The following is a 21,080-nucleotide window of genomic DNA, read 5'->3' as shown; positions in this document are numbered from 1 at the left end:
GAGGCCCGACCCAAGCTGGCCAATCAGATTTTCTCTCCCCGGAAGCCCCGTGGACACTTGCCTGGGCTCTGGGCTGGGGGGTTGTGGACCTGGCTGGCGGTCACCTTCCGCTGGTTAAAGCAACAGGATCACTAGCAAGGACACTGAGGCAGCCCACGGGATCCTGGGGGGAACTGTCAAACCACAGATGGGAACAAGAGCCTTCCAGGGACTTCCCTCCAGCTCTCTCATTCCTTTCCTTTCCAAACGTCCAGAGCCTGGGGGAGGTCATTATTCTGCCCAGCCTTAGTCAGATCCTGACAGGAGGCCGGCGGCCTATTCCCATTAGCCTCGTGACAGAATTAACGTCTAACGAGCAGCAAGCATTCACGAAGCATGTCCCGTGTACCCACCACGTCAATCAGTCGGGTTGGAACTACTGGTCCCATTTAGCAGATGAGGAAACAGGCGCAGAGCCGTGAAGAAGCTTTCCTAAAGTCACATTTGTTGTAAGAGGCGACAGAAGCAGACAGGTGGGAGCAGAAAACTCCAGAGACGGGGCGCCTGGTTGGCTCAGTCAGTGGAGCATTGGACTCTGAATGTCGGGGTCGTGAGTTCAAGCCCCATGTTGGGTATAGAGATTATGAAAGAAAATGAAGTTAGGGGCACCGGGGTGGCTCAGTGGGTTAACCTCTGCCTTCAGCTCAGGTCATGATCTCAGAGTCTTGGGACCAAGCCCCGCATTGGACTCTCTGCTCGGCAGGGAGTCTGCTTCCTCCTCTCTCTCTGCCTGCCTCTCTGCCTGCTTGTGCTCTCTCTCTCTGTCAAATAAATAAATAAAATCTTAAAAGAAAAGAAAAGAAAGTTAAAAAAAAGAAAAGCCCCGGACAGGGTATCTGGGTGGCACATGGTTAAGCGACTGCCTTTGGTTCAGGTCATGATCCTGGAGTTCCAGGATCCAGTCCCGCATCGGGCTCCCTGCTCAGCGGGGAGTCTGTTTGGCCCTCTGACCCTCCCCCCTCTCACGCTCTCTCTCTCTCTCTCTCCCAAATAAATCAATAAAATCTTCTTTAAAAAATAAAAAAAAATACTATTAAAAAGAAGAAAGAAAGAAAGAAAAGCCCCAGAGATGAAAGAAAAAAAGGGAAAGACAGACCCCAGAAATCATGTGCCTCCAAGAAAGGACGGGTCCTGGTTCCTGCGCACTTTTGGTTTCTCCAGGACCTGGGGCCCCTCAGATGTATGTCGTGCCCCATCTTCTGTGGGAGGTCTCTGCAGTCTTCCGGAAAATTCCCTCTTATCCTAAGCTAGCATGAATGGGTTCCTGGCATCCCAAAGAATTCTGAAACGGGCATTGTGCCAGAGCCACTCAGATGGGTTCATGGGAATGGACGGTTACAAATTCAGGAATTTTGTCAGCCTGTTTGTTGTTCAGTCATCTGGGCTGGAAATCTGACATGGTGGGAGCACGTCCCAGTTCCAATGGGAACCTGTGAATGTTAACTTACCAGGCCTTTATCCTACTCCTGAGAGCCGCTGTGCTTTTACTCTGTACCAGCCCACCACGGATCCTGAAACGACGCATTGGCAGAGCAAGTCCAAGAGCGAGAGCCTCAGGATGGAGAAGACCCGGGGGGAAACAAGAGGCCCTGGGGCCCTGTCCGGGGCTTCTCAGAGTTCCCTTTATCTGTTTCACAAACACTGTGTTGTACCAGAGCCAGCCCACCCGGCTGCTGAGTCTCTGAACTCGGATGGCCTCGAACAGACCAGAAGTTGCTACTCCCCCACTTCCTCCCCTCAGAAGCACAGCCAAGGTTGGTTAGAGTTTATTGGAGGACATGGAAGTCCTAATAAAAGAAAGTTCCAGGCTTCTGGGGTCTGTCAGAGTCCATCTCTCCTCTGTCCAGGATGGAGCGGGAGGCACTCGGGCATCAGTCTCCCATGGGCAGCCACAGGGCCTTGGTCCGTGCTGCCCGCAGCCCCAGCTCTTGGCCTGCCCCCTGGGCCTCCTGATCCCAGGCGCGAGGGCAGCCCCGGTTCACCCACACGGGCTTCAGGTTTCCAGCTGAGGCCCACTCCACAAACTGGGAGCCCTGGCATGAGAAGAGGGGGATCAGGACTTCTGCCAGCTGGGATGCCAAGCAGCTGTGTCCTATTACTGAGGGGCCTGACGGCTTGACCTAGGCTCTGTTTCTACAATGCTCGGTCTGTAGTCCACAGACCTTCCAGATGCTGAGGGAAACAAGGCTGACCTTTGCGGCTAGGGGATTTCCTCCCCATTAACAGCCCACATTCAAAGGAATGGGGCCTGGGTTCTTGGTGACAAGGAGTTCCCCTGTTATCATCAGGAGGGTGGACTGTAGGCCTCTGGTTCTGCTACTAGGGTGTGGTCCTTAGCAACGGGTCGTCCAGTGAGATGAGGTTTTTGGGCCCTTGTTGCTATGCTAAGGAGATCCCCTTACTTAGCAACCTGGGCTCTAAAAGGGCAGGACCTCCTAACCCGGATGCTGAGGAGTCTGTCCTCCCTAGCAACTAGAACTCGAAGGCGGCAATGCCCTGATTCCAGAAAAGGAAGAGGCTGTCGGTGAGGTTCGAGATGGCAAAAAGACAGCAAAGCAAAGGGTACCTCGGCAGATCCGAAGTACCACAGGGCCTGGACATCCTGGTGCAAGGCCAGGCAACGGGTCAGGTGGTCCCGGTCGCCGGTCACCACGTTCACCAGGCCTGCTGGCAGTAAGGTGGCCATATCCTAGGGGACAGTAGAGAGGATTGGGCGGGAAGGGAGTCAGAGACCCGGAGGCAATAGGCTGGGTGAGGAGTGAGCATCCGGGGAGAGCCCTTGGGGCTCCTGGAAGGAATGGGACCCAGGTCATGAGTGGTGAATGCCTGAGGCCTGGACAGAAGGGTCCCAGGGTCGATGAGCAACGCAGGCTGGATGGGGGTTGGGTGGGGGGTTACCATGGTTACCAAGGGGGTGGGGTGAGTGCAAGCCTGGGGCACCTCCCATCCACCTGCTGCCCCAGGGGCTGCTGGGAGCTGCAGCAGGAAGGCGGGAAACTGTACCTGGCAGACCTCCAGGGCGGGGATGGGACAGGCCCCGCTAGGCACCAGGACCACAGTGTTGCCATGGGCCAGGGCGGCAGCCAGGAGGGACACGAAGGCAAGCAGGGGCCACTCGTCAGGGCACACAATGGCCAGCACGCCCAGCGGCTCCCGAAGCCGGAGCACCGGGCCTTTCAGCTCTGCCACCTGCGGGGACAGGCAGGAGGTCAAGGGCTGGGCACAGAAGCCTCGTCTGCCCCATTCCTCCTTTCCCCACCTTTCCTTTTCTGTAACGACTCCTATGATGATTCACTGGGTAAAAGTGCAGAGCCGACTGGAGCCAGGCTGTGGGCTCTGCCACTCACCAGCTGTGTGACCTCGGGGAAGTTACTTAACCTCTCTGGGCTTCAGTTTCCCATCTTTTTTTTTTTTTTAAAGATTTTATTCATTTATTTGACAGACAGAGATCACAAGTAGGCAGAGAGGCAGGCAGAGAGAGAGGAAGGGAAGCAGGCTCCCCGCTGAGCAGAGAGCCCGATGCGGAGCTCGATCCCAGGACCCTGGGATCATGACCTGAGCTGAAGGCAGAGGCTTTAACCCACTGAGCCACCCAGGCGCCCCTCCCGTCTTTCAAATGAGCCGAACGGTGCTTCCCTCAGAGGTTTATTGTTGAAATGAACTAAATTGTGTGTAGAGAGCTCAGAACCTGGCCCGTGGGTTTGTTCCTGTGTGCGTGTGTATAATTTTTTTTAAACTTTATTGAATATAATTGACATGCACTAGACTGCATGCATTTTAAAGGGCATAATTTGTTATTTCTTTCTTTCTTTTTTTTTAAGTAACTTTATGCCTAACATGGGGCTTGAGCTCATGACCCCGAGATCAAGTGTTATACTCTACCAACTGAGCCTGCCAGATGCCCCCAAGTCGCTTGAAACCATCACCACAATCAAGACAATGGACTTCACTCCCCCAAACCTCCCTGTGCCCCTTTGTGATCCTTTCCACCTGACTCCACCTGAACCCTCTCCATCCTCAACCACCGCTCTGCTTCCACTCACTACAGTTTGTCTTTTCTAGAATTTTCTAGATACAGAATTATATAGGCTGCACTTTCTTTTTTTTTTTCTTTTTAAGATTTTTATTTATTTATTTGACAGACAGAGATCACAAGTAGGCAGAGAGGCAGGCAGAGAGAGAGGAAGGGAAGCCGGCTCCCTGCTGAGCAGAGAGCCCGATTTGGGACTCGATCCCAGGACCCTGAGATCATGACCTGAGCCGAAGGCAGAGGCCTTAACCCACTGAGCCACCCAGGCGCCCCTAGGCTGCACTGTTTCTAATTTGGCTTCCTTCACTCCTCAGGGTCCCTTTGAGATTCATCCATGGGACGCTGAGCAGAGCCCCGCTGTTATGGGTGAGGCACGCTTTGTTCATTAACCTCCCAAGGGACGTTTGGATTACTCCCACTTTTTGTTTTATTTATATTTATTTATTTGTTTTAAAAATAAACTCCAGGCGCCTGGGTGGCTCAGTGGTTTGAGGCCTCTGCCTTCAGCTCAGGTCATGATCTCAGGGTCCTGGGATCGAGTCCTGAATCGGGCTCTCTGCTCAGCAGGGAGCTGGCTTCCCTTCCTCTCTCTCTGCCTGCCTCTCTGCCTATTTGTGATCTCTGTCTGTCAAATAAAAAATAAATAAATAAATAAATGAATAAATAAACAGATAAATAAAAATTAACTCCACGCCCAAAGAGCGGCTCAAACTCACTTCTCCTGAGATCAAGAGTCACGTGCGGTACGGTCGGAGCCGGGCGCGAGACTGCTTCCATTCCTCATCTACTAGGAATAATGTTGCTATAAAATTGGGGCGTAAATCCCGTATGGATACATGTTTTCACTGTTCTCAGATTAAAACCTAAGAGTTAGGGGCACCTGGGTGGCTCTGTCGGTTGGGCGTTGGACTCTTGGTTTCGGCTCAGATCATGATCTCAGGGTCGTGAGATCGAGCCCGTGTCTGGCTCTGCACTCAGTGCAGAGCCTACTTGAGGGTCTCTCTCTCTGCCCTCCTGCTCGTGTTCTCTCTCTCTCTCCCCGAAAGTCCAGCTCACTCCCAGATCCTTGCTCTGACTCCCACCCCAAGCTGCCCTCGATGTCTGCCAGCTCACATAACCTCTCACCTGCAGCACATGGCCTTGGGCCTGGGCACGGGCACCCCAGGCCCGGAGCTGCCTGGCGCTCAGCTTCACCTCCACCTTGGCATCCTTGAGTGTCACGCCATGCCTCTCCAGCCTCGAGGTGAGGGCAGACTCCCGGCGCTCCAGGGCAGCTGCGAGGGCCCACAGCAGGGTCGCCCGGGCCCCTGGCGACTGGCCCACCCAGCTGGAGGGGGAGGGGACATAGTGCAAATTAGGGTCAGCTTTCTGGTCCTGGATTCTTCCAGATACCCGTTATCTGTCCGCAGCCCTGACGATGGGGCTCCAGGCCCCACGGCCCCATCTGCCTGGGGAGGGGAGTGAGGGCCGTGACCCGTATATCCTGTCAGCCTTGGGAGCTCGGACCTCACAGCCCACCAGTCCCAGACCCCATATGCCCTCAGCCCTTGGGGCTCTCAGACCACTCTCTCTAATGCCCCACGACCTCTGGGTTATCCCATGTGACTTCCTTACCCAGGGGCAGCCTGGTGAGCGGCCTCCACGGCCCCTCGGACATCCTTGGCTCCGCCCTCAGCCACGTAGCTGTGGAGATTGCCTTGCAAATCCTGGATGGGTCTGGAGCTCCGGGACCCCGGAGCTTGGAAACGGCCACCAATGAAGAGCCCATAGGGGGCTGCCGGGCTGGAGGAGGGTGAGGCGCGGGCGTGGGTCCTGGGGTCACATCTCCTCAGACCCCGTACTCCACCCCGCTGTGCCTCTAGGAGAGCACAGGCCTTCATTTAGCAGAATGGGGACTCTCCTTAGGAGAGGGGGTCGGTGTGGAGCCACACACGGGGACCCCTCCAGACAGCTCTAATGAACCCCCCCTCCAGCCCAGGAGAAGCCGGTCCCAACCTCCCTTCTCCCCATCCCCACCCCGGGGGATTCTGGGAGTTGTAGCCCCGGGGACAGCTCACCTGGGTCCTGTTTCAGGTCCTGCTGGCAGGGTTGAGGGGACAGCGAGGCCAAAGGTGTCATAGTTCAGATTCTCAGAAAAGTAAGACAGCCGGGCGGGGGTCCCTGAGGGCCGCAGATACTCATACAGACCCTGCGGGAGGGGCAGTGTCAGAAGGACGCAGGGGAGGGCGCGAGGTGGCTGAAGGGGGTGACGACGGGGCGGAGGAGGGGCGCACTCACGTCAGGGCCCCCGTGCCAGGAAGACCCACTCTCCTTGCAGCCGCCTGCGGGCACCTGAGTGTTTCTCAGGCCGTGGGCATTGATCCAGACGGTGCCCATCTGGAGGCTGTGGGGAGAGAGGGGGACGGGAGCAAGAGCGGAGAGTGGCGGGGGGCCGAGTCAGGGAGGAGGGGCGGGCAGAACTCCAGAGAGAGGGGATGGAGACCTCAAGACTGAGAAAAAAGAGCAGAAGCTGGGCGCCCCCCAACAGGCTGCCCCCTGTGGCCCCCGCAGGTGCCGACTGACCCCCAGCCCAGCTCCAGGGCCTGCCCTAGTCTCTCGCTCCACACACTGGCACTGGCTCCTCGGGGCGTCCCGCTGGCCACGGCCAGGGCCTCCTTAGCTGTGCGGAATGGGGAGGCCACGACCACGGGCCAGGGCACCTGGAAGGGGTGAGGACGGAGCTCAGGGGGCCCGGCCAGCTTCTCTCCCCAACATCCGTTAGGGGAGCGGCTTCCAACCGTGAGCAGCCCCCAGACCCAGACCCAGGGGTCACCCCACGAGGGCCTCGGCAGGCGGAGTCTTGCTGCTCCGGTCTGGCCGCAGGTGGGTGGATGGAATAGGATCTCTGGGGCCTTGGAGGGCTCACCTCTGCCTGCGTACACGGGGAAGCCGGGGGCAGGTCAGAGACCAAAGTCGGGGGGAAGAATGGGCTGTCTGAAGGCACATCTCCAGCCTGGAACACCTGAAGAAATGCAGATCGACAAGTTCACTCCCGGCGCCTCCTCCCTCAGACCTGGGAGTCCAGACCTCTAGCTCCTCCTCCCTCAGACCCAGGAGTCCTTGCCCCTAGGCCCTCCTTCCTCAGAACGTGGTGTCTAGACCCTCAGACCCAGAAGCCCTCGTACCCAGCCCCTCCTCCCTCAGACCTGGTACCCCAGGCCCACAGCCCCCTCCTCCCTCAGACCCAGGAGTCCAGACCCTCAGACCCGTGAGTCCTCGCCCCAGCCCCTCCTCCCTCAGACCCAGGGGTCAGGTCTCCAGGTCCCTCCTCCCCTGGCATCCTGGAGTCTGTGCCCCTTGCTCACCTGTGCACCCTGACTTTGGGCCTCACGCACATAGCGCTGGGCCAGATCATGTGCGGCCGCCCCTCGAGCCCCCATGTCCACGGCCCCATCCAGTCCTCGACCGCCCCGAAGCCGGGCCATCCGCTCCTGGAGCCGCCTCATCACCTCGTCCCACACAGACTCCTGGATGAGGAGCCTGAGTCCCCCCTGCGAGGGAGAGGGATGTCAGGGAGGGCAAAGCAGGGCCCGCCTTGAGGGGACAGTCTCCCACAGAGGGCCGAGCCTTGGGGACATACACAGATCAGAGGAGAGTCAGGGAGGAGTGACCGGGGAGCCCAGACACTCACCAAGGCCCCATAGCCAGGCAGGGGGTGAAGTTACAGAAGGGGGTGACTCAGAGTGAAGACAGAGGTTGGAAAACTAGGGACATGCACACTCAGAAAAGTGCAGAGAACCTCTAAGAACAAGAGACATGAGCCCCTGCAGAAACAGGAGGGCAGGGGCGAAGAGGAGCCCCCGCGTGTGCTGGCGCAGAGAGAGAATGTGCGACCCCAAACACCGAAAATTACAATCGATGGGAGAGACATGAGGCCCTGAGGTCTGGAGACAGACACACACGACCCCCAGGACTCAGGGGCCCCCGAATGCGTGGGCCTCACCGCGTTGCGGTCGGACCAGGCTGCATCCACGACACCCTCCACAGCCGAGTCCACATCCGCCGCCTCCGTCAGCACCAGCAGCGACTCGGCCCCCAGGGCCAGGCCCAGCTCGGCACCCCTGCCCGCCAGGCTCCGCCGAAGGGCACGTCCTTCCTGCAGGACCCCCCGCCGAATTCAGCTGAGGGAGGGGCCTTCCGGCCTCCCAGCCGCGTCCTGTCCCCCTCCCAGCCCCGAAGATACCTCGACGGCTCCACAGAAGGTCACCTTCTGGACTCTAGGCTGGGAGGCCAGGACGGGGCCCAAGGAGGCAGGGCCACTGACCACATTGAGGATTCCTGGGAACGAGGCTAGCTCCCCTGCCAGCTGGGCCAGGAGGAGGGGTGTCAGGGAGGCTGGCGGCACGAGGACCACTACAGTACAACCTGGAAAAGGTGGGCAGCTCAAAAACCCTGGAGTCTGGGCCCCCAGCCCCTCCTCCCTCAGACCCTGGAGTCTGGGCCCCCAGCTCAGACCCAGGAGTCCGGGCCACCAGCCCCTCCTCCCTCAGACCTAGGGGTGCAGTTCCCCCCCAGCCCCTCTTCCCTCAGACCCAGGAGTCCAGGCCCCCAGCCCCCTGCTCCCTCAGACCCAGGGGTCCAGGCCCCCAGCCCCTCCTCCCTCAGACCCAGGGGTCCAGGCCCCCAGCCCCTCCTCCCTCAGACCCAGGGGTCCAGGCCCCCATCCCCTCCTCCCTCAGACCCAGCGGTCCAGGCCCCCAGCCCCTCCTCCCTCAGATCCAGCCCATCAATTACCCACAGCCAGGGCTGGGCAAATCCTCCACATCATCTCAAGGAAGGAGAATGTAGGTGGCAAGATGAGGCCGATCACTCCTGTAAGAATAAATAAGGGGACTGGGGCAGGTACTGCTAGGTCATGGGGGAGGAAGAGGCTGGGGGCCAGGACTCCTGCTTCTCACCCATGGGCTCCCAGCCTGCTAGCACCTCCTCCTGGGTGGACGCCTGGACGGCATGGTACTGGAGCAGCTGCTGGGCCAGTGGGACATCCCCGTCTCGAACCTCTCGAATGGCTCGCCCAGAAACCAGGGACTCCAGGGTCCATAGCAGCCTCTGGTGTTTCTGGATCATCTTGGCCAGCCTGCAGAGAAAGCCGGGGGGAGTCCTTTCCCTCTGCCCCTCAGTCACAGTCCTGGAACACCCCCTGCGTACTTGGACTATAATCCCTACGATCTCCTGGGGGCATCCCTATCATTTGCCAGGGGTGGAGAGCCCCCCCGAGATTTATGGGAAATGTAGTCTGAGCAATAGTTCTCTTAGAAAATGGAAACTTTGTCTCTAGTTGCCCCAAATGGGAGAAAATGGAAAATGGGCACTGGGGTCGGGAAAATGGGAGGCTCAGTGAGTCCTGGGACTATTCTGGGGAACAGAGCTTTCTCATTATTAGCCTTGGTGTATGGGATGTTTTAGCTGCTAGAGGCTTGAGGGCATGGAGCCCACAGGAGACTTAGCTTGCAAGTAATTCAGCGAGCTAGAGCTCTCGGGAAAGAGTCTCTGTTCCTACAGTCTCAAGTGGATGCTGGGGATGGAGTCCTTCCCCACGTCCCGAGACCCACGCCTCAGCTGCGTCACCTGACCAGGTGCTGGGCCCGAGAGGCTCCAGGAAGTCCACTCCAGGTCTCGAATGCAGTCCCTGCTGCCTCCACGGCTGCCGCCACATCTTCAGCCTGTGCCTGGAGGCAACTGGCCAAGCTCTCTCCTGGGGAGATGAATGGAGGGACCCCAGACGGGAAGAGTGGGGGAGCCCGTGTCAGAGCTGGAGGGGGCTGAGATTTCCAGAGCCCGGGCGCACCCCAAGGCAGGAAAGCTGGTCCCCAGCCCCGCTCTGTGATGACCCTATTGGTCATTGCTCTGGCTGTCCCCTGTAATCAAAGAAGGGATCTTAGTAGAGAGTGACTTCAAGAAGCATCCACACGGGCTTGGAGCAGTAATTAGGATGACCGTGACCAGAAAGAGCCAGAAATCTGCGCCTTCTTCCCCCACTGGCTACACCCTGCCCTCAGAGCCCTGAGCAAAGCGAGTGGAGCCTTGTTGTCGGTCCAACTGGGGGTGTAGATGCCTCTCCCTCCCCTAGCAGCTGGGGGACACCTCATACCTGTGATGGGATCCTGGCAAGGCACTGAGTTCCTGTGTTCTGGCTTCAACCACTTCCCGTTTACATAGTGACCCAAGTGTCGGTCCTGGGTGTCCAGCCAGGCCTGCGGGAGGTGAAGACAGTTCGGAATGGGGTCTGGGAGGCAGCTGGGGGAGCTCAATCCCTGCCAAGAATCCTCTGGGAGAGGACACCTGCACCCCTCTGCCCCCCCTGCTCATTCTTTTCCTGTGTAAAAGGAAAATAACCCCTAAACATAAAATACATTACAACCGGGACGCCTGGGTGGCTCAGTTGGTTAAGCAGCTGCCTTCGGCTCAGGTCATGATCCCAGCGTCCTGGGATCGAGTCCCACATCGGGCTCCTTGCTTGGCGGGGAGCCTGCTTCTCCCTCTGCCTCTGCCTGTGCTCGCTCTCTCTCTCTCCCTCTCTCTCTCTGACAAATAAATAAATAAAATCTTAAAAAAAAATACATTACAACCTAAAACTCATCATGTTAAGCATTGTAAAGGGTACAGTTCAGCAGCATTTAGGACATGCCACCATCACCACAATCTCCTTCCAGAACATTTCCATCCCCTTGCAAGGAAACTTTGTACACCCCTCCCCCTGCCCCTAGCTTCTGGCTACCACTGATCTGCTTCCTCTTTCTGTGGATTTGCCGACGCTGGATATCTCACAGAAACGGAACCTTACAATCTGTGACTCTTTTTGCCTGGCTCTTTTTTTGTCCAATGCCCTGTTTTTACCACATCCAGTTGTAATATGTATCAATACTCCATTCCTGGGGCATCTGGCTGGCTTGGTCCATTAAGCATCCGACTCTCGATTTCGGCTCAGGTCATGATCTCAGCGTCATGAGATCAAGCCCCGCACTGGGCTCGTGCTGGACATGGAGCCTGCTTGAGATTCTCTCCCTCAGCCTCTCCCCTTCTTCTCTTCCTTTTAAACAACAACAACAAACTTTTTTTTTTTATGCCTATACAATATTCCATTGCCTGGATAGGCCACATTTTGTTTATCCATTTATCACCAGTGGATGCGGGCTCGGTCTGTCTCTGCCTTCTAGTTATTGTGAATAGCGCTGCTTGGAACATGCATACACGAGTTTTTCTTCCAACACCTGACTTTACTTCTTCTAGGCATGTGGACCTAGGAGGGTCACAGGTCAACTCCACGAGTAACTTATGGAGGAGCCCACAAAGCTGTTTTACGTTCTCACCAGAGATATAGGAGGGCTGTCCTACTGACTTTGCTTTTTTTTTTTTTTTTTAAAGATTTTTCTTTTTTTAACTTACTGGACAGAGAGAGAGAGCATGCGAGCCAGCACAGGCATGAAAGCTGGAAAGAGGAGGAGCAGAGGGAGAGGGAGAAGCAGACTCTCCATTGAGCAGGGAGCCATAACTGGGGCTCGATCCCAGGACCCCTGGGATCATGACCTGAGCCGAAGGCAGATGCTTACCCCACTGAGCCAACCAGCAGACCGTGTCCTACTGACTTTGAAATGTGGCTTAATAAAACCCTTTCTCCTCCATGGAGAAATGACCTCGGCGAGTTTCCTGTTTCTCAGGATTCCTGAGATAATTCGGCAGCATCACCAGGCAACAATGACTCCTGGAGGGTCCACCGCACCTGCCTGGGAAAACTGGGAACACGCCATAGAGACCCGACGGGAAGCCCGAGCACTGGGGCTTTCTGGAGCGCCCTATGTTCCTGAGACTGGGCGCATACCTTGTCACAACCCTGGAGGCAATGCCCGTGACACTGTTATCAGGCAGTAACGGGTTCTATTTGGGAGGTGGGGCGGCTAAGCCAGGTGACTCCTGCACCCAGCGGCCATCACTTTGCGGGGCAGCAAGGCCCCCCGCTGTAGACACAGGCTTGCCAGCCGCAGCTTATTTGGCTGTGACGTGTCTACCTGAGCCCAGGGCAGAGTGGAGAGGCACTGCAAACGGGACAGTGTGGCGTGGAGTCTCTGGGGCTAGGAGACTGAATCTTGGCTCTGGTATTTATCGTGCAACGTCAGCCAGGGTGTAACAGTACTCTGGCCTCGGCTGAGCCATCTGGAAAATGGGGATAAGCACAGCCCCTCGCTACTTCACGGGGCTGTGGCAAGGATTATTTAAATGCATCAATGCACATCGTACACTCAGAGCAGCGCTAGGTAGGATTCCCTATTAATCTCACTGCACCTCGCCTTCCACATCTGCCCCATGTTTCTCTCCCTGGTCCCGCCATCCCTAGATCCTGGCGAAATCCCAGACCTGCTTTCCACTCTTTTCTTCTACAACTGCTCTCTTCTTAGCATCCCAAAGCCACATCCTCCCGATTTTCCTCTTACCCTGCCAACTGGCCCTTCTGCTTTTTCTCTGAAGTCAAAGGGTGAGTCAGAAGTTTCCCATTCAAATGCCCCCAGGGAAAGACACATTTTGGAAATAGTTGGGGGTACATGAACATGAGCTGGGCATTGGATGATATTAAGCAATGACCGCTGGGATGCCTGGGAGGCTCAGGTCATGATCTCAGGGTCCCGGGGTCAAGTCCCCCCTCGGGCTCCTTGCTCGATGTTGAGCCTGCTGCTCCCCCTGCTTGTGCTCTCTCTTTTCTGACAAATAAATAAAATCTTGAAAAAAAAAAAAAAAGTGACCGCTAATGTGAAGTGTGAAAAATGGCTAGGTGGGGGTGCCTGGGTGGCTCAGTCGCTTAAGTGTCTGACTCTTGATTTTGGCCCAGGGTTGTGAGATTGAGCCCCTTCTTGGGCTCTGTGCTGGGTGTGGAGACTGCTTCAGTTTCTCCTGCCCCTCCCCCTGCTTGCACGCTTGCAGGAGAGCTCTTGCTCTCTCTCTTAAAAAAAAAAATTAAATTAAATTAAAATGGCTAGGTGATTATGTTACAAAATTAGTCTTTATCTGTTAGAAATGAGAATTCAAATATTTCTTGGAAGCTAACAGGACATCAGGGATTTAAATCGTTCCAGAAAAAAGAGAAAACAAAAGAGGGCAACACTGGACCACATGTCTGGCAATTCCTGAAGCCGAGGGATAGGTAAGTAGCAGTATTAAGTATCCTGTGGAAGTTTGCAATCTCCACCCCACCCTACCAACCGCCCCCCACCCCCCCCACCCCGGGCCCAAGAAAAACAAAACCATAAAAGAATGTCCACAGGGCCCTGGGAAGTCATGTTAGTGTGAGAAGAGGGGCTGGTGGAGATTGGGAACTCATAACTTGTCTAAAGAGACAGTCACTATTGAATCCAGATGACTTTTGTCAGGGAATGTGAGTCAAACATTGCCAAATTTAGGGTTTTTATTTTCAAAAGAAGCTGGACTCCTCCTGGATGCTTACAGGGAATTAGTTGACCACTAATTCACATTTTCAAAAATAAAGTGCGGGCCAAAGAAAACAGTTTGTTGGTTGAGTCTGGCTCACACATTGGAAGGTTGAGACCTTTGCTTGGGAGGCGGTGGGGGAAACATAGGCTGTGGAATCCCAGGGCTTAGGTTCAAATCTCAGCTTCGCCTCTTTTAAACTGTGTCGACAGAGGGCAAATTACATACCCTTTTTTTTTTTTTAAAGATTTTATTTATTTATTTGATAGAGATCACAAGTAGGCAGAGAGGCACGCAGAGAGAGAGAGATAGGAAGGGAAGCAGGCTCCCCGCGGAGCAGAGAGCCCGATGCGGGGCTCGATCCCAGGACCCTGGGATCATGACCTGAGCCGAAGGCAGAGGCTTTAACCCACTGAGCCACCCAGGTGCCCCAAATTACATACCCTTTAAGCCTCCCTGTGCTATGGCTAAAATAATGACAATAATCCCCTCTCACAGCTGTTCTGGGGATTAAATTAGATCACACTGAGCACAGAGGCTGGCACAGAGAGCTCCCAATAAATATAAGCTATGATTACATTATTGCCATTTCAGTATATTCCATCTCTAGCCAAGCTCCAAGTGTGGGAATGGTCTGTCCCCTGACCCAGATCCTCACTCCCTCAGTTCAGCTATCTATCTCTCCACGTTGATGACTCCGTAGCATTTGATGCCTTCACAAGGCCAAGGCTGTCCAGGGTCCCTCACACTCTCACCATGTGATAACGAAACTCAGATCTATCCCCGAAGCCCCAGTCCTCCTGGGTTCACCACTGGTGGTGGTGGTGAGGGGTTGGGGAGACACGACGACAGCCAGCCAGACCCCAGACACTGCCTTGCCCTCTCAACTCCCGACACTGGTCCTCCTGTATCTCTGCCTCATCCCCTCCTATCTATCTATCCACTTCCACATCCCGCTCCAGGCTCTGGCCTCATCTTCCACTTGGACCACTGTGCCAGCCTAAGCTGCTCATTCCTGGATGCTAGAGACCCTTGTGGGATCAGGAGAGCCCCATGAGAGGAGTTCTGAGGATCCGGGTTATTACAGAATATGCGAGGCACCCTACTTATCCACAGGAACCACAAGAGGTTCTGGGAGATCCCGAGGGATCCCAGGAGCCTCATGAGGACTTGAAGAGACGCTTTAGAATCATGGGAGCTCCATGAGGGTATTCTGAGGGGCTGGAAGCGATTACAGTTAAGTTCTGAGGTATCCTGGGGTTCCCAGGATCCTAGGAGCTCCGCAATGATTGACGGGGGCCCTGAAAAACCACGGGGGACCCACAGGAGTTCAGCGGGGTGGGGCTCAGACAGCCACACAAGCCACAGGATGTTCTGAGGAATCACGGGAAGTCCATGGAGATTCTGGGGGTCCTTGGAAGACCAAGGGTGCCCTACAGGAATTCCGAGTCTCTGGGATTCACGGGAGGTCCGGGGAGGGGAGGCTGAAGAATCACAAGAGCCCCCCTGGGGGCTCTGAGGCACCGGGAAAACACCGCCGCAGACCGGGGGTACGAGAGAGGCTCCGAAACACGAGAAAAGCCTCAAGGGTTAAGAAGAAGCAGCCGCAAAGGCTCAAGGGAATGCCCTTCAAGGGTGGGTCCTAAGGAGTAGCCAGAGTCACGGGAACCGAGAAGGGCGGACCTGCCGCGGTGGATCACGGGAGTCCGCGCGCCAAACAAGACCCGGAGGCCTGGGGAGGGGGATGGGCAACGGCGAACGGCAGGCCCTCACCAGTGCGCATGCGTGGCTCTCAGGCACCGGTCCGTACTCCAGCGTGGTGAAGATCTCTCGGGCGCTGGGCCTTGCACGCGTCGCAGCCATCACCCTCCCGGGCCGCTTTCCACCAAGGAGTGCGGGGCGCTCTGCCCAGAGGAACCTTGAGGTCGAAGGGCGGCACCGCCCCCTCCAGTCCAGGGGGCGGGACTACGGGAGATAGAGCGTAACCCCGCCTTAGACCCAGTGACCCCGCCCACACGCCCTAGCTGGCCAGGTGGTTTGGAGCATGCGCAATCCTCAGAGCGAGGCGGGGGTGGGGGGGACGGGGACAGGACAAAAATGTGTGTGTCTTACAAATAGGAAGGCTCCAGATTTAGAAGCGTGGACGTATTTGTGTACCTTCTTTCCACCCTGTTCATACTGAGGGCAAGGAGTTCAGCTTTTAGTCCGAAGTAAATTTACTAGAGAATCGACTCGAGCTCTGGGACGAAGCGATAGTTCAGAGGTCGGAAGGGAGTCTTTTAGGATGGACGTTGAAATTAAGGTTTTGAAAGTGTGCCAGCCTGGACTGCCCACCCAGTAGCTTGGCCAGATGTAGTCTGGAAAGAGGAGGTATCGCTTTAATCGACCCAGGAAGTGTGGCATTCAGAAATTAGGTTCAGGGTTTAAAGTTTTGATTGGTTGAGGTGAGAGGCGTGGCTCCAGCCTTAGGCTATGATTGGCCGGAACGTAGTGGGGTTCCCGGATTGGTGTCTGAGCGTTTGAGGTGGACACAAGCGTGGTCTGCTGAAGGCCTTGGTTACAGAGGCTGGGAGTGTGGTTGTCGTTTACACGTTCTGCACACAGGACTTAGAGAGCATCTAGGACTGTTGTCTCCAACAGATTGGACAACCGTGTCTGGCATGAGTGGAATTGTAGTCTCAAGCCCAGATTCTTAGATTTCATACAGAATAGTGGGTGTCCGGCAGCAGGCCACGCAGTTCTGATCCTGGCCAGGGTCCCTCCCCGCCGCCCCCGGCGCACGTCGGTGTTGCTGAGGACGCCTAGGTCTCTTCCTCAGGGCCATGGCGGACTCGAAGCTTCTGGTGCCGGAACTAAGCGAGGCAGAGAAAATGGGCGCTGAAACCGCGCGTTTCGAGGAGCTGCTGCTGCAGGTGAGGACTGACCGACTCCAGGGTCCCTGGGTATTCGGGGGATTTGTGTGTGTGTGTGTGTGTGTGTGTGTGTGTGTACATGCGCGCGCTCACGCATAGGTGTATATGCACACCCGAGGGTGCTCAGAGATGGGACTACATTCCCAGAACGCACTACATGGAATTGTAGTTGCTTAACTCCCAAGTTTGCTAGGCTCTGGAAGAAATGCAAGTGGGGTTGGGGTTGTTCTTAGCGGTCCTCAAAGGAGGAGCGAGACATAGTATGTCTTATTCTTTGTACATCTCATATGCATAAAATTTCTCGACAAACCTTTGAAGAACAAAGGAGGGTCTGATGGCCCAGACGCCAGCAGGAAGGTGGTTGTTTTCCTTCACACAGGCCTCCAAGGAGCTCCAGCAGGCCCAGACAAGCAGACCAGAATCTACACAGATCCAACCGCAACCTGGTGAGAAAGGCAGAAACCCAGAGAAAGGGGGATAGAGTTGCAAAGAGAGGTGGACAGAGGCTAGGGGCAGGGGACACAGAGATAGGAGGCAGGAGAGAGGCACAATAATGGGAGTACACAGGCCTTGGCGGGGGTTGTGACAGAGATCCAGAGAGAGCAGGGAAGGGACTGAGATCTAAAGAGAGGAGGAGGACAGGCGTGACTAGGGGGAGAGAGACTCAAAGGTAGAGAGTTACAGAGGGGGCGCCTGGGTGGCTCAGTTGTTGGGCATCTGGCTTCGGCTAGGGTCATGGTCCCGGGGTCCTGTGATCGGGCCCCGCATCGGGCTCCCTCCTCAGTGGGAAGCCTGCTTCTCCCTCTCCCACTCCCCCTGCTTGTGTTCCCTGAAATAATAAATAAAGATAGAGAGTTACAGATCCCAGGGGTGGGGCGGAGAGCAGATTCAGAAAGCAGAGGACTGATCAAGAGAAGGGGACAAAGAAGGGACAGATCAAGAGAACAGAGACTGAGGAGGGAATGGATGGAAACCCAGATGTATGCAGAGGCACACACCTCAGGACAAACCCATTTCCACCAGGTTTCTGCATAAAGACCAACTCCTCCGAAGGGAAGGTGTTCATCAACATCTGTCACTCCCCTTCCATCCCTCCTCCCGCCGACATGACGGAGGACGAGCTGCTTCAAATGCTGGAGGAAGACCAAGCTGGGTTTCGCATCCCCATGAGTCTGGGAGAGCCTCATGCCGAACTGGATGCAAGTCAGTGCCCTCAGAGGACCCAGGGATCTAGCTCCCTAGGTCCTTTCTTCCCAAGGATCCAAGATCCAAGGCTTGGGACCCTCCTTCCTTAGGACCCAGAAACCTGGCTCTCCTGACCTTATCCTTTTCTCTGTGACATATGCCTAGCCTCCTGGGCTCCACTACCTGCTACATGGGGTGGTCCTGGTCCTGCCCGCCTGGCTAGGCTGGCCCTTCTCCCTGCCCTACCCCATGGTGAGGGGGAGCTGGGCAGGTGTCCTCATTAGCTGGCCGGACCAGCTCTCACTCTTGTTCCTGTTTCCTTCCTCACTCTTCTCCCCGTGTCTCTATCTCTCAGCCTTGTCTCATCTGTCTCTGTTGAGTTTCTGTCTCTATATGCCTGTGTTTCAAATCACATATGTTCCCCTGAAGCCTCCTGGACCACGCTTTGGGCAGTGCCCTGGGGAGGAAGGACTGATCAAACCCAGAACTTGCCCTTGAGACAATCCTAGTCTTAGGCGAGGGTGGTGGGGACAGATCCGATTTCAATATGGTATGATTTGTGCTCTGGAAGGGGGGGAAGGCTTCCTGGAGGAGGAGGTGTCAGATCTAAGATGTGCAGGAACTGGAGGAGTTCATCGGGCCAAGACAGAGAAGAGGGTTCTAGGCAGAGGGGACTGAGGAGTCCAGAAGCTAGAGAGTGATTGAATTGGATTGATTGGATCTGTCAGTCATCGGGAGAGACTGGAAGAAATTTAAACGGACCAGATCCCCAACAGAGAAGTGAGCTTCTCTCCAGCTGGGAGGAGCATACCATACAGGGTCTCCAGTGCCACGGGGAAGGACACATACCTTCATCTGGGGGGCTGGGGAGCTTTGCAAGGGCTGTGTGCAGGGAAGGGGCAAGGTCAGCGCTGGGATGTGGTGGGAGAAGACCCAAGGGGAAGAGACGAGGCTGGTGCGAGTCTTGAACCCTTACTTTCTAATTGTCTCCGGGTCTCTCTGGTTCTTGCGGCTGCTGGCCTTTACCGGTTTTGCCTTGTCCCCACAGAAGGCCAGGGTTGCACCGCCTACGACGTAGCCGTCAACAGCGACTTCTACCGGAGGATGCAGGTTGGGGGCGGGGCTGCGGGTGAGGCCTGGGCCGGGGCCTCTCTCCCCACCCCGAGCCCTTCCGCAGTCTCCCTCTTTGACTCCTAGAACAGCGATTTCTTGCGAGAGCTCGTGGTCACCATCGCCAGGGAGGGTCTTGAGGACAAATACAGTCTGCAATTGAATCCAGGTGAGGGGTGGGGCCTGGGCCAGCGGGGGCTAGAGGGGCCGGAGCAGCTTGGGGGCAGCCCTTGGGAAAGGTGGAGCTAGTGTGGGCAGGGATTTCCCTGGTCCCTAGGCTGTGGATTATAAGGAGAAGGCGGGGCTTCCCAAGGTTGGGGGCGGGGCAGGGGTGGGGCGGGTCAAGAAACCAGATGAGGGGCGGAGTCTGGATAGCCAGGGGGCGGAGCCAGTTGGATCTCTAGGGGACAGATTGCAAAGCGGGGTGGGTAGGGTCAGGCTAAAGTGGGCCTATTTCCTAAAGCCAGGCTTGGGGGTGTGGCCGGATCCCCGGCATCCTCGGAGGGGCGGAGCCTTTCTCCTGAGGCTCTTGCTGTCATGACCCCTATGGAAGCAACGGGAACCCTGGCCCTACCACATTTGACCCCGATTTTCCTACCCGCAGAGTGGCGCATGTTGAAGAATCGGCCTTTCCTGGGCTCCATCTCCCAGCAAAATATCCGCTCCCAGCAGCGTCCTCGGATCCAGGAGCTGGGAAACCTGTACACCCCTGACTCCCTGAGACCTGAGGAAGGGTGGGCCTTCGATGGGTTCTCTCTGTCATGTCCCTCCCTCCCCATAGGAAGCAGTGTCCTGGGGGCTCTGGGAACCCAGGGAGGGGAGAAGCAGCACTCCCACCCAGAAGGCTCCCTGAGGCAGTAGGGCTCAGAGGTGGGAGAAAGGGACGGATGAGCCCTGGCAAGGACCTGGTGGGTGTTCCTCAGTTTGGGGTTTTGTTCCTCCCCAGCCCGGAGAAGCCACACCTGAACCTTTGGCTGGAAGCCCCTGACCTCCTCTTGGCTGAAATTGACCTCCCCCGACTGGTGAGTGCACGCTTGACCACAGCCAGAGAAAGGTCTGGAAGGGTTAGGATCTCTGAGGGGGCGTGAGCGGGACTCGTTGCCAGACCTGTGGGAGCCTGGTTAGCACTGCCCCCTGAGTATAGCTGCCTGCCGTGGGTCCTTCAGGCCCACTTTGGGAGCCGTCCTGAGGGTGCTCTGGTCATTGTAAGTGCTCAGTCACGGGGACTTGTAATTACGATCTCTCATCTCTTTCCTGGAAGACGAGACCCTCTACATATGGTATCCCAACACAGGAGCCTTTTCTCCCTGGTCCCTGTGATTATCGCCCTGTTGCTGGGAAGGGAAGGGTGAGCTTATTTCTCTCTATTCCCAGGATGGAGCTCTCGGGCTGTCACTGGAGATCGGGGAGAACCGCCTGGTGATGGGGGGACCCCAGCAGCTATACCATCTGGATGCCTATATCCCCCTGCGGATCAACTCCGAGGAGAGCAAGGCAGCCTTCCATAGGAAGAGAAAGGTACCTGGGGAGATAGGGGGAAGTGTGCAGGGAGTTGAGGCACTCTGGGGGCCCGGGACTCCTTGTCCTGAATCCTCATTCTGTTTTTTCCTGTTTCTCCTCAGCAACTGATGGTGGCGATGCCCCTTCTGTCAGTGGCTTCTTGATCGGATTTCTTTCTGTGCTTCCAAGTGGAGAGAAGAGGCTGGTGGGGGGCTTCTCTGAAATTGAAATAAAAGATTTTTGCCTTTGTTCTGTGTCTGGCTAGGAGTACGTGAGGAATGGGAGGAAAGAGGGACATTGGACTGGGTCCTGGAGTCACAGAGAAGTCACTGCCCCAGCTGTGGCCTCAGCCTCTCCCCCTCCAGATCCTCTCCCCCAGCTCCTGGTCTCCAGTCTCTCCCCTCCTGTCCCACAAGGTCCCAGAGCTGACCTTCCCTTCTCCTCTTCAGGTCCCCTCCTTGGCTCCCTAGTGCCCCAGGAGAAGGTCCCAGCCCCTCAGCCTAGCACCCCAGGCCATGTTTGGTGTGGCCCCCTTGATGCTTCTTTTTTCTTTTTTTATGAGAGAGAGCACAAGCAGAAGGAGGACTAGAGGGACTCCCTGCTGAGCAGGGAACCCAATGGAGGGCTCTATCCCAAGTCCCCACGATCATGACCTGAGCCGAAGTCAGATGCCCCTATGCCTCATTTTATTCCTATCCTTCCTCTCACTCAGTCTGTTTCCTCCAGTAAAACCCAGGAAATGTCTAATTGTCTTGCCCTCCCAGGGGACCTTTCCTGAGTCCGCTGGTCATCTGATGCGTGCCATCATCTCTAGCCTCTCCTACCTCTCATCCTGACAAGCTTCCTGT

At 56.2% G+C, this 21,080-nt stretch overlaps 2 protein-coding genes across 5 annotated transcripts; one reads left to right on the top strand and one right to left on the bottom strand.

Annotated features, from left to right (window-relative positions):
• Positions 1 to 1,789: 1,789 nt before the first annotated feature.
• ALDH16A1 (aldehyde dehydrogenase 16 family member A1) lies at positions 1,790 to 15,431 on the bottom strand. Its single transcript, XM_080827925.1, has 17 exons — positions 15,299 to 15,431; positions 10,200 to 10,302; positions 9,677 to 9,803; positions 9,007 to 9,185; positions 8,843 to 8,920; positions 8,292 to 8,473; positions 8,052 to 8,204; positions 7,414 to 7,599; positions 6,975 to 7,070; positions 6,632 to 6,768; positions 6,347 to 6,452; positions 6,127 to 6,257; positions 5,684 to 5,851; positions 5,195 to 5,396; positions 3,043 to 3,228; positions 2,606 to 2,728; positions 1,790 to 2,072 (listed from the first exon to the last, which is right to left on the bottom strand). The coding sequence occupies exons 1-17, from the start codon at positions 15,386 to 15,388 to the stop codon at positions 1,911 to 1,913; spliced, it is 2,409 nt and encodes an 802-aa protein (XP_080684051.1). The 5' UTR covers positions 15,389 to 15,431; the 3' UTR covers positions 1,790 to 1,910.
• Positions 15,187 to 20,482, top strand: PIH1D1 (PIH1 domain containing 1). 4 transcript variants are annotated; one of them, XM_080827928.1, is made up of 10 exons: positions 15,187 to 15,327; positions 16,344 to 16,437; positions 16,817 to 16,883; positions 17,461 to 17,640; positions 18,671 to 18,732; positions 18,820 to 18,901; positions 19,337 to 19,466; positions 19,679 to 19,754; positions 20,107 to 20,250; positions 20,355 to 20,482. In XM_080827928.1, the coding sequence occupies exons 2-10, from the start codon at positions 16,348 to 16,350 to the stop codon at positions 20,394 to 20,396; spliced, it is 873 nt and encodes a 290-aa protein (XP_080684054.1). In that variant the 5' UTR covers positions 15,187 to 15,327; positions 16,344 to 16,347; the 3' UTR covers positions 20,397 to 20,482. The 4 variants fall into 4 exon arrangements, with proteins under 4 accessions (XP_080684054.1, XP_080684052.1, XP_080684053.1 ...); XM_080827926.1 differs by having other exon boundaries at positions 15,269 to 15,449; XM_080827927.1 differs by having other exon boundaries at positions 15,272 to 15,557.
• The last annotated feature ends 598 nt before the right edge of the window (positions 20,483 to 21,080 follow it).

This window comes from Martes martes (assembly GCF_963455335.1).
Source record: "Martes martes genome assembly, chromosome: 17".
NCBI lineage: Eukaryota > Metazoa > Chordata > Mammalia > Carnivora > Mustelidae > Martes > Martes martes.
Note: the sequence above shows the minus strand (reverse complement) of the source record. Positions and strands in the feature narration are given on the sequence as shown.